Raw genomic sequence first — 12669 nt, forward strand, 5'->3', positions numbered from 1 at the left:
GGTTCCACCCTCAGCGTGCACGTGTACACACACACACACACACACACACACACACGACTCCAACACTACAATATTAAATAGCAAATTCATATAGCAACTGTCATTTAAGCAAAAGAGAAAGAATCAATGTCAAGTTTATTTTCCTACAGAGTTAAAGTCTCTGTGACAAGGAAGGACAGATGGGAACAGTTTTGGGCTCTGCTGGAAGCTGGAGTGCACAGGGTGCAGTCGGAAGGGCCAGGCCTCAAGGAACTGTGGCGAGTGGAGGAGGAGCTCCTTCTGTCATACATGACACTGCGGGTCCCAGCAGTACCGGAGTCCCAGTGCTTGGCACCACCAGGCAGCCTATAGCTTGGTGGGCTGTGGGGAAGGGAGGTGGCCAGGCCCAGTAGGTGGGGGCAGCACCAAGGGCAGTGAGTTGCTGCCCCTCTCATGCCAACACATGTCCAGGATGGGGTAGAGCTTGCCCTGGAAGTCAGCCTGGAAGGTGTAGAGTGGCCGCAGGTCATCAGGGCGGTCGGCGTTGAAGAAGGTGAGCTCACCTTGCTCGTAATGCAGGTAGACTCCGATGCGGTGCGGGTGGCCTGCCACAGGCAGTGGCACTCTGGGGCAGCCAAAGGCCTCGTACACGCGCCCTTCCTTCAAGCCAATCAGCCACACACCGTGCTCTGGGGACTTGCTCAGCTTGCCCTTGCGGCTGGCCGTGCCCTTAATGATGCCCAGACGCCAGTCACTCTTGCTGCCCACCGCCACCTCCCAGTAGTGGCGGCCGCAGGAGAATCCCCGACTGGCCAAGACACACGTATTGTAGTCGAAACGCTCAGGCTGGCTGGCACGCCGCTGGGCCAAGAGGCCACACTGTACCACGGTGTCACCCTTGGATAGCTCCAGCAGGGGGTGGGCTGTGGCAGGGTCCAGCCTGAGACACTCCGGGGCTAGAAAGGGCAGTGACCCACATGTGATTAAGCCACACAGAAAACACCAGACCCCACCCTGCCCCAGGAGGGGGACAGAGGGCTCTGAGGTGCTCAAGCAGAGGAGGCATGCCAGGCAAGCTGTGTGACCTAGGGTCTGGAAGGGGCAGACAGGGCTGTCTGCCAGTGGTGGATGGATGGGTGGTGGATGGCTGATGGATGGATGGATACGTGGGTGGATGATGGATGCTGGGTGCTGGTGGCTCACACCTATAATCCTAGATGCTTAGGAGGCTGAGATGTTAAGATTGAAGTTCAAAGCCAGTCTGAGCAGGAAAGTCCATGAGACTCATCTCCAATTACACACACACACACACACACACACACACACACACACACACACACACACACACACACACACACACACACACACACACACACACACACACACACACACACACAGCCAGAAGTGGAGCTGTGGCTCAAATGGTAGGGTGCTAGCTTTGAATAAAAAAGCTTAGCTCATACCTGTAATCCTAGCTACTCAGGAAGCTGAGATCTGAGGATCGGGGTTCAAAGCCAGCCTGGGCAGGAAAGTCCATGAGACTCTTATCACCAAGTAACCACTAGAAAACCGGAAGTGGCGCTGTGGCTCAAGTGGTAGAGTGCTCGCCTTGAGCTGAAGAGCTAAGGGACAGCGCCCAGGCCCAGAGTTCAAGCCCCATGACTAACTACAACAACAACAAAAAAGAATAAAAAAGCTAAGGTCTGGGAATGTGCAGTAGTATAGTAGCAGAGTGTTTGCCTAGCATGCATGAAGTTCAGTTCCTCAGTACCACATAAACAGAAAAAGCCAAAGTGGTGCTGTGGCTCGAGTGGTAGAGTGCTAGCCTTGAGCAAAAGAAGCTCAGGAATAATATAATGCCTAAGCCCTGAGTTCAAGCCCCAGGACTGGCAAAAAAAAAAAAAAAAAAAAAAAAAAGTTTAGGGCCGGGCGCCAGTGGCTCATGCCTATAATCCTAGCTACTCAGAGGCTGAGATCTAAGGATCGTGGTTCAAAGCCAGCCCAGGCAGGAAAGACTGTGAGACTCCTATCTCTAATAAACCACCAGAAAACCAGAAGTGGCGCTGTGGCTCAAGTGGTAGAGCGCTCGCCTTGAGCTGAAGAGCTGAGGGACAGTGCCCAGGCCCAGAGTTCAAGCCCCACGACCGACCAAAAAAAAAAAAAAAGCTTAGGGACAGTGCCCAGGCCCTGAATTCAAGCTCCAGGACCAGCGCGCGCGCACACACACACACACACACACACACACACACACACACACACACACACACACACACACACACACACACACACACACACACACACACAAAGATGGATAATGGAAAGATGGATGATTGGATATTGGATGATGGATGATTGGATGATGGACAGGTGGATAAATGGATGGATGGACACCCCTGAAGGATGTAACACCCTATTAGCTGAGGGACTCTAGTAAAGAGGAGATGCAGGCCAGCCTATCTGCTGTAAGTAGAGGTGCTGATAGAATGACCTAGAAGACTGCCTGGTAGGCAAGCTCATAGCCCAACCCTCTAAGGCTTCCTGAGGAAATCCTGACAAAGGCAATTTGTTTTTCTTTTTGCTGTGGAGGATTGAATCCAGAACCTCCTATGTGCTAGGAAATCATTCACTGGACCACTGAGCTACACTTGTGGCCCTACAGGCAGACATCTATTTGGTTTGCTGGCATCAGCTACAGGCCTGAGGACAAGTTATTCCTGCTCATCGTGTTTTAGCTAACTAAAGACTAATTTGTTGTTTCCAAAGATGTGGGAAGGAGTTCCTCCCTCCTCCCCCCTCCCCCCAGCTCAAGCCCCTCTGGCTCTCCTGCCCTTCACTCTGATCTGGCTTTGGCCTTGGCAGATGAGATCAATGTACCAGCTGCCCACCCTCATGGACAAACAGCATACTAGAATACAGGAACAAATGAAAGGGTCTGGGCTCTTTTTCAGAGGGCAAGAGCTAACTAACTAACATGGATTAAACAGGAGACCACAACACTCGTGCATGTATGCAAACTGCAGCCCAGCCAGCTGGACTTCTTCCTCACAGCGTAGCTGGGAGCTCAAAGCTCTTCTTTTCACGCCTCATCACAGGCTGAACAGAGCTGCACATGCTCACTGTGATCCCATGTTCTCTAGAACCTAAAAGCCCTCTGGTGCCACAGCTGCTGGCCCTGGCTGCAGCCCTCAGGAAGGGGGGGGGGGGGGGAGGAGCTCACCTGGCAGAACTTTCCGGAACAGCCTTTTCCACACAGTCAGCTTGATATCCGCCTGGTGGAGGGCTGGCTTGAAGGAGATGGGGCTGAATGCACCTTCCCAGGGCCTGGCCTGCTGGAGCTCTGCTCTGCATGCAGTGAACATCGAGAAGAGTGCACCTTCCCTCAGTGGAAAGCCACTGAGGGAAGCCACCCATGGCTTGAGCTGCATGGCCTGGATGTCCCTCCTGGCCCTGTTTCCCTCCTACAAAGCGACCCACCATTGCGGTGGTATTCAGATTAACTTCATATCACCTGGGATCTTACTGCAAATGCAGATTCCTGGGCCCCCACCCTAGATCTACTAAACTGATTAATGGGCAAGGCAGATAATCTGTATCATGCCACCTTCCAGCTGGGTCTTAGGTACATTGAAGTCCAGTCCCTGTCAAGCCACAGCTGAAGTGGATTCTCTGCCATTCTCCCTATTCCCCCCCTCCCCTTTTTTTAGCAGTATTGACCAGCAGGCATTTTACCACTAGAGCCCCTATTCCAGCTCTTTTGCTTTAGGGTTTTTTGTTTGTTTGTTTTTTGGCTAGTCATGGGGCCAGAACTTTGGGCCTGGGTGCTGTCCCTCAGCTCTTCAGCTCAAGGCTAGCACTCTACCACTTGAGCCACAGTATTACTTCCGGCTTTTTCTGCTTATGTGGTGCTGAGAATCGAACCCAGGGCCATGCATGAAAGGCAAGCTCTCTACCACTGAGCCACCTTCCCAGTCCCTTGCTTTAGTTTTTGTTTCAGATATGGCTTCACACTTTAGTCTAGAGAGGACGTTGGATTACGATCCTCCTACCTCCACCCCCTACATAGCTGGGTTTAAGGTATATGTTGCCATGTTCATTCATCCCTCTTTACATTCATTGAAGCTAAGCCTCCCATGACTAAAGGAGAGCTAAGGAATCTGGACCTCCTTAAACAGTGGCTGAGGAAGGGCCTGTTTCTTCATAACTATGGGGTTTATGGGGACTAAGCATGGAGTTACTCTCCCCAGCCGAGCTAAGGACCCTAAACAGGCCAGAATCTGCCTTTCCCCACAACTGCCCTTCCTCGTGGTGGACCATACAACCCCCCACCCCAGAATACTGGACTCACAGCACCCCAGTCTGCACAGCATGCATGGCACTCTGTCTCTCAGGACTGCCGCCCACCTGCCTGCCTGGCACACCTGGTACATCCGTCTCCACCGGTCCTCCTCCAATCACTCACACCGAGGTGGTGGTGGGGGTTCCATCAATGAGGGACCATCTGTCGTCCTAGGTCCCCATGGCAATGGAGCTAGTTTGCCTCCCTACCCTCTGCTCTGCGAGACCCCTGAGGGCAGAGACACGGCCCCAACTGCTTGTCCTGGGTGACTTGCTCTGGAGCACTGGTTAAACCCAAGGTAGAGCCAGAGATGAGGAGCCTGCACCCGCCGGTCCCCAGCAGCCGTAGGAGCTTGTTACCTGGAGGCCAAATGGTGGTATTTCTGGAAGACAAGAAAGGATCAAAGCTACACCTAAGACTGGTGGTGTTTCCACCCCCGAGGCCACGCCCACTCCCCTGGCACTCACCCGAATGAACTCAAGCTGGCTCGCCCCTCCCAGCTGCTCCTGCACACGTGCAGCCTGGGCCAGCCGTTCGCGAGCGCCCTGGGCCTGGGCTAGCTGCAGGCCCAAGGAGGCCAGCAGGCCTCGAGTGTGGCCCTGGATGCCCTCCAGGCAGCGGGCCTTCTCCTCGTCTACCAGGCGGTGCAGCTCCTGGAACTCGCGACGGATCACCCAGCTGAACACATCCGACTCATTCTAGGAGACAGAGAGCAGGTCAAGGCACAGACACAGCCTGGCTTTGCCAGGCCCCTTCAGCCTCCCCAGCCCAGCGCCTTCATGACAAGGGCTGTGGCTGTGCGTCTTTCTCTTTTTGGTAGTACAGGGGCTTGAACTCAGGGCCTCATGTATATGCTCTGATACTTGAGCTAAATGTTGTTGTCTTTTTTTTTTTTTTTTTTTGGTCCAGTTGTGGGGCCTGAACTCTGGGCCTGGGCTCTGTCCCTCAGCTCTTCAGCTCAAGGCTAGTGCTCTACCACTTGAGCCACAGCGCAACTTCTGGCTTTTTTTCTTTTTGCTTATGTGGTGCTGAGGAATCAAACCCAGGGCCTCATGCATGCAAGGCAAGCGCTCTACCACTGAGCCACCTTCCCAGCCCACTTGAGCTAAATGTTAGGGCTTCACTTTTTAGCCAGGCTGGCTTGGGCTGAGATCCTGTTTACACCTCCACACCAGCACGTTTTACCAGGTCCAGCTTGTCTGCAGAGATGGGAGTCACTTTTTGTTTGGGTTAGTTGCAAACTGTGATCCTCCTAATCTCTGCAGATGTAAGAAAGACATCATACTTGTCTCCCAGCTCCCATTTCAGACATTCTTTTGCGCCTCCCCCTTTTTTTCCAGTGCTGAGAATGCACCCAGATTGTTGGGCATGCTGAAATACATCCCTGCCTGCTTTTGCCTCTTTTTTCTTTTTTTCAATGTGAACAAGTACTGTGGTTTGAAACTCAGGGCCTCAGGCTCTCACTTGGGTTTTTCACTCCAAGCTAGTGCTCTATCACTTGAGCCAATTCCAGTTTGTTTTGTTTTGAGTCAGTTGGGGGTAAGAGTCTGATGGACTTTCCTGCTCATGCTGGCTTCAAACCAGGATCCTCAGGTTTCAACCTCCTGAGTTGCTGGGATTACAGGTGTGAGCAACAATGTCCAGCTGCTTTTGCCTCTTTTAACTCCTACATAGGGACATATGACTTCATTTGAATCCCTGAGGCAAACTGAAAAAAAAAAATGTCTGCAAGACTGTAGGAGAGTGGGTTTGGGAGGAGGGAGAGAGTCCAGGACTCCCAGCAGGACCCAATTCCTGCAGCCATGAGAGAGGGCAAAGGTCACCTTTCCTGGGTAAGGAGAGCTGACCCTGCGTACACTGTCCTGGAGCCTAGAGGGCTTCCTCTCCAGGCCTCCGCTCACTGTACTGGGAAGCCCCATACCTCACAAGGTCACACAGATACTTGAGGCACTGGGGGGAGGGGGGATAGGGTGGGGAGGTAGAATCGTGTCTGTCGTGTTTCAGGTTGGCTGTTTATCTCTGGGCCTCAAATCCTGGGTTATCTCAGTCCCCCAAGGACACCCAGGACTCAGGGTGGAGCCAGTCCTGACCACCAGGCGGAATTTTCTGGGAGGACAGCCCTTTCTCCACCTGCCCTGAAACGCTTTAGACTTGGCTTTGTCTAAGGCATGGTTTTCTCTGAAGGACAAGAGAAAGCTTGGCTTGCTGGGGTGGAGGGGGGCAGAGGGGGGTGGAGGGTGGCTCAGTGGTAGAGCACAGTCCATGCTTAGCATGCACCAGGAATGCCTTGATAAGAAATCAACCATCAAAACTCAGCATGTTTGGGCTTGGGGCAGGACTTAGTGGTAGGGTGTTTACCTAGCATACATGAGGCCCTGGTTTCCATTCTCAGCACTGAAAAAATGTACATATAAAATAATGAAAAGTAGCCCAGCACTGGTGGCTCTTGCCTGTAATTCTAGCTACTCAGGAGGCTGAGATCCGAGGATCATAGTTTGAAGTCAGTTCAGGAAGGGAAGTCTGCGGGACTCATCTTTCTAAAACACTACTCAGAACAGCTGGAAGTGGCGCTGTGGCTCAATGGATAGAGTGCTGGCATTGAGCAAAAGAAGCTCAGTGACAGTGCCTAGAACTGGCACAAAAAGGAAAGAAAAGCTGGGCACTGGTGGCTCACGCCTGTAATCCTAGCTACTCTGGAGGCTGAGATCTGAGAGTTGCAGTTCAAAGCCAGCCTGAGCAGGAAAGTCCATGAGACCCTTATCTTCAATTAACCACCAAAAAAACCAGAAGTGGCACTGTGGCTCAAATGGTAGAGCGCTAGCCTTGAGCTGAAGAGATGAGGGTCAGCGCCCAGGCCCAGAGTTCAAGCCCCATGACCAACCAAAAAAAAAAAAAAAAAGGAAACAAAATGGTAATAATGAAAAGGAAAAGAGAGAGGGTGAGGAAGCCCCAGGCACTCACAACAATGCGTGTCCTGTTGTTCTCCAGTTTGGCGATGTGCTCATCCACCTCCTTCTGCTCCTGCTTCAGGTCAGAGAGGAAGGCCGCAAGCTCCTCCTGCATCAACACCCTCCCATGAGCAGCTGCCCTCAGCCTCTGCCCTACACTGCACTGGGCCTCTGTCCCACCAGCCACATGCAGTGGACCAGATGCCTGTGACCCCTAAACAGGCCATGAGGATTCAAGAATATTTCACACTGATGGCAGTGTGAAATGGCAGGATGAGGGTCCTGACATCTTTACCCTTCTCCAGGACATGCAAAGCAGGGCTAGAGCTCCACAGACATCACCTCCTGACATCTGCATGTCCAGATTGCAACCGGAAGTCAAAGCTTCGTCTTCTTTTTTTTTTTTTTTGTCAGTCCTGGGACCTGGACTCTGGGCCTGGGCACTGTCCCTCAACTCTTCAGCTCAAGGCTAGTGCACTATCACTTGAGCCACAGTGCCACTTCCAGCTTTTTTTCTGTTTATGTGGTGCCGAGGAATAGAACCCAGGGCCTCATGCATACAAGGCAAGCACTCTACCACTGAGCCACCTTCCCAGCCCCAAGCCAATGCTTCTTGTACTGAATGCCACCAGGGAACCTTTGACTTTTCACTAAGTCCCAAATTAATAAGTGTTTAATCAAGTCATTACAAACACGGTGCTGGCAGCTTATCTGTATAATTCTAGGTACTGAGAAGACTGAGATCTGGAGGATTGCTGTTCAAGGCCAGCCCAGCTAGATAAGATTACTAGACTCCATCTCCAAAATAACCATCAAAAAGCTGGGTTGGAAAGGATAGTCATTAGGGAGGAATACCAAAGCACAATGCATCTGACCATATAAAATATTTATCAAAATGAATTCCAGGAAATGAAAATGAGATTTTTTTTCTTTTTTGTTGTTTTTTTTCCTTTTTTTGTTTTTTTGTGTTTATCTGTCTTTGGGGGGTAAAGGAAGCACAGAAATGGAGGGACAAAGGGTGAACAAATACAACATGGTACTCACTAGACACTATGTGAAAAATGAACTATATACCTTGTGGGTGGGGATTAAGGGAAAAATTAGGGGGGGGAGAGAAAGGGTTATACTGTCCAAAAAGAAATGTACTTTTTACCTGACTTATGCAACTGTAACCTCTTTGTATAGCATCTTTATAATAATTTTTTTTTAATTTGGGTTCGAATCAGATGTTGGTAGCTCACACTCATAATCTTAGCTACTCAGGAAACTGAGATCTCAGGATCAATGTTTGAAGCCAGCCTGGGCAGACAACTCTAAGAGACTTTTATTGCCAATTAACCTGCAATAAGCTAGAACTAGAGGCGTGGCTCAACTGGTTGAGCACTAGCCATGAGAGAAAAGAACCAAGGAAGAGTGGGAAGCCTTAAGTTCCCAGTACTGGGGAAAAAAAGAAAATTATGACAATGAGTTCTAATTCTGCATACAGTAGCCTAGGTTGAACCCAGTGTCCCCCCAAAAAGAAAGAACCCAGTGTCCATCCCAAGCAGCCTTGGATCCAGCCAGCTCTTAACTTAGCAGCCTTCCCTGACTACCTGAGATGGACAGGATCCATGTTCTGAACCATCTCTCCGTTCCCAGCACTGAACCTTGACAGTGGTCCCTGCTACTTCTCCTTAGAGCCCATATGGTGCCCTCCCCAGGCACAGCCAGTGCCACTGGTGAAGCAGACCAGCACTGGGCCTGGCACATATGAGGAGTATGGGGACAGTTGTGTGCATATTCCCTACTTGTCTCCCAAGGAGGAAATGTTGTCCAGAGTGGCCAGCCAGCAGATGACAGGATCGGCCTTTCCTATACCAACCACCCCCTCACCTGATTTCTGCTATTCCTCACTTTCATAGCCACTATGCAAGTAAATATCCTCCTCCCTGCCCTTCCTTGACCTGAGGCCAGAGATGACAGGCTACTTGGGCTACAGCCTGAAGCTCAGTGGTAGATGCTTGACTAGCACCCAGGAAAGCCTTGTGTCCGGCTGTCAGTCCTTCCCTTCTCAGAGAATGGGTTTCCACATTTGCAAAACACAACAGAACTTTTCTATAAAGCAAGTGGAATCGTGTAGAAGAAGCTGCTTCCCAGAGCCCAACACAGTAACCAAAGACTGCTGCAAACATAGTAACTAAAGACTGCTGCCATGATTCATCCCCAGTGACCATCTGCTGCTCCCAGCTGTGCTCCATCGAGCCAGGAATTTGTCGATTCAACGAATGCATTCACGGCTTTGGCATACACACCACAGAACACACCAAATCCTCTACTTGAGCTCCTGCCTGCCAGGAAACAAACCAGGTTGCTCAAACCAGGGGATTCAAAATAACAGTGGAAGAAGGGGATGCAAGAGACGTGCACATCACTGCAATCCCCCGAGTGGCTGCTCAAAACGATGAATGAGTGAAGGAATGATGAATGAATAAGGGCATGCATACATGCATGCTGCAAGAGAGAGCTGGAAGGAAATTGAGACCTGGTTGTGAGACCCCTGCGTACCAGGTGGTGGCGCCCGAGAACGCAGCAGCGGCCCCAAAGCTGGAACCCCGCCCCGCCCACCACCTTTCCAGACACGCCCCTGCGCCAGTCCGCTTTCCCGCCCCCTCGGTGCCAGGACCCCAACCGCCCCCCCACCCCAGCCCGGCACCTTCATGCGGCTGTAGACCGTGGAGACCGGGGTGACCGGGTGGTGCTGGTGGGAGCCCAACAGGCCGCAGAGCCCACAGATGAGCTCCTGGTCCTTCTCGCAGAAGAGGCTGAGGGGGTTTCGGTGGTGCGCGCAGACCGTGGGCTCCGGGTCCCCCGGCAGCCGCAGGGCTTCGATCACCCGGGCCAGGGACACGTTGGGCGGGGAGCTGCTGCCGTCCACCGCGCGGCGGCACACGGGGCAGCGCAGCTCCGAGGCCAGGTGGCAGGACAGGGACAGCAGGCAGGCCTTGCAGTAGGAGTGGCCGCACGGCAGGACCAGGGGCTCTTTGAAGACCTCCAGGCAGATGGGACACTGGAGCTGGTCGTGCAGCCCGGGCGGGCTCACCTGCCAGGCCATGCCTGCAGCCCGGCTGCAACACAGATGCCCGTGTCAATCCCGCCTCCCACCGGCCCACCACTCCCCGCCACACGCTGCTGGACAGAGAGGGCAGGAGGCGCGCCCCCCCCTTCCAGTCTCACTAAGACCCTGCCCTCCGTTTCCCTATTTGTAAAACACTTGAGTAAAAAACTGATCTCAGCACCTAGGCCCCAATTTCAAACCCCAGGACTGCCACAAACATTAAATAAATAAGTAAATAAATAATAGGAAAACTGATCGCTCCAGAGCTGGGGATGTGGGTCCGTTGTAAAAGTACTTTTCTAGTATGTATATGGCCCTGTGATGCAAAAAGCAAGCAAATAAGCTGTATGGCTCTCCTTTATATATATGTATATGTGTGTAGTGGTGTGGGTCTCTAACTCAAGAGTTTCATGCTCTTGCCTGGCATTTTCCACTCAAGGCTGATGCTCTAACACTTGAGCCATCTGGCTCTTTGCTAGTTAATTGAAGTCAAAAAAGTCTCATGGACTTTTCTTCCAAGGCTGATTTCGAATTGTGATCCTCAGATCTCAGCCACCTGAGTAGCTAAGATTATAGATCTGAGCCACCATAGCCTGGCACTACTTTTTTTTCTTTTCCAGTGGTAGGGTTTGAATCCAGGCCTCAAAAAAGGGCTCTACACCCTCAACCCTTTTTGCTATACTTTTCAGATAGGGTCTCAAAAGTGGTTTTCTTTGTCTAGGACTTCCATCTTCCTACCTATGTCTTCTTCATAACTGGGATTATAGGTATGACTCACTGTACCCTGCTTGATTCTGTCTTTTGCCCAGATTTGGAGTAAACACAGAAAGGGCCATATTCGGGTCATATGAAGGATCCCCAAAATGCAGGCCCAAGCTGAGCAGATATTTGCACCTTGACCAGCATTGCAAACATGAGTTAAGTTCCTTCCCAGCCTCTAGATCAGTTTTGGAACTTTCAGCTATCCTACAGTTTCCTGCCTCCCACCCTCAGGGATTCTGTTATGGAGTGGGGTTTCCAATGAGACCCAGAAATCTTTAATATAAACAGACATCCCCCAGGCAATTCTAAAGCAGAGTTCTGTCCCAGATCACTGTTGCTGGGCCTGGAACAGAAGGTCTCTGCTTCTCTACAGAAACTAGGTGTTAGAGAGGAGAGAAGCCCCAGGCTGAAGCCAGCAGCAGACCAGAGAAGGACCCCCAACATCCATATTACCTGGTTTCCCAAAGAGATTCCCACTAGGACTTCAAACCGGCCTGGCTGTCCAGATCTGATCAGACTTCCTTCCCCCAGTGGGGAAGCAAACCAGAGACCACAGTTCCACCTGCTCCACTGCCTCTCTCCACCCACCCCTCCTCCCCTTTCCCAATAACACCTGTGTCCCCCAAGGTCACCTAGTGTCAGGTGGAAACTGGGTCATGTCACGGGACTGGCCCCCTCTGATAAGCTCAGCATCACGTGGTGGCCTTGGCCTGGATGGGGGTGGAGCGGACTGAGTGTAGTGTCTACACTTCTGGCTCCAAAAGGGAGCAGACATGTGCTCTGACACTGCTTTCTGGATTTGATCTAGAATCCTGAAGCTATTTTTTTTTTTTTTTTTTTGGTCAGTCGTGGGGCTTGAACTCTGACTTGGGCACTGTTCCTCAGCTCTTCAGCTCAAAGGCAAGCACTCTACCACTTTGAGTCACAGTGCCATTTCTGGTTTTCTGGTGGTTTATTAGAGATAAAAGTCTCACAGACTTTCCTAACTAGGCTAGCTTTGAACCCTGATCCTCAGATCTCAGCCTCCTGAGTAGCTAGGATTATAGGCATGAACCACCAGTGCCCGGCTCTGAAGCTATTTTATTTTATTTATTTTTATTTATTTTTATTTTTTGGGTCCGGTCGTGGGGCCTGAACTCTGGGCCTGGGCCCTGTCCCTCAGCTCTTCAGCTCAAGGCCAGAACTCTACCACTTGAGCTACAGCGCCACTTCCGGCTTTTTTCTTTTTGCTTATGTGGTGCTGAGGAATCGAACCCAGGGCCTCAAGCATGCAAGGCAAGCACTCTACCACTGAGCCACCTTCCCAGCCCTCTGAAGCTATTTTAAATCAGGTAGATCTTTCAATTGAGGGCTAGCTCAACATATGCACAAGTAAGGACCACAGCATGTGCTATACATCTCCCATGGGTATTCATCCCCACTCCAAGATCTAGTTGCAACCCTTGTGTCTCCCCAGAGTCCATGCCTCTGAGATAGCCCCATCCTGAATGGGATTCATGGAACCTGGTTTTGAATTTTTCCTTTTCCTTTTCCTTTCTCTTCCTTCCTTC

At 51.4% G+C, this 12669-nt stretch overlaps 1 protein-coding gene across 1 annotated transcript; it reads right to left on the reverse strand.

Annotated features, from left to right (window-relative positions):
• Positions 1-137: 137 nt before the first annotated feature.
• Positions 138-11647, reverse strand: LOC138834617 (E3 ubiquitin-protein ligase TRIM50). Its single transcript, XM_070033111.1, has 7 exons — positions 11573-11647; positions 9956-10367; positions 7277-7372; positions 4783-5013; positions 4675-4697; positions 3197-3321; positions 138-935 (listed from the first exon to the last, which is right to left on the reverse strand). Exons 2-7 carry the CDS (start codon positions 10352-10354, stop codon positions 346-348), a joined length of 1464 nt encoding a protein of 487 aa, XP_069889212.1. The 5' UTR covers positions 10355-10367; positions 11573-11647; the 3' UTR covers positions 138-345.
• Between the last annotated feature and the right edge of the window lie 1022 nt (positions 11648-12669).

This window comes from Dipodomys merriami, unplaced genomic scaffold, assembly GCF_024711535.1.
Source record: "Dipodomys merriami isolate MVZ:Mamm:240054 unplaced genomic scaffold, mDipMer1.0.p SCAF_22, whole genome shotgun sequence".
In the NCBI taxonomy this organism is placed as follows: Eukaryota; Metazoa; Chordata; class Mammalia; order Rodentia; family Heteromyidae; genus Dipodomys; species Dipodomys merriami.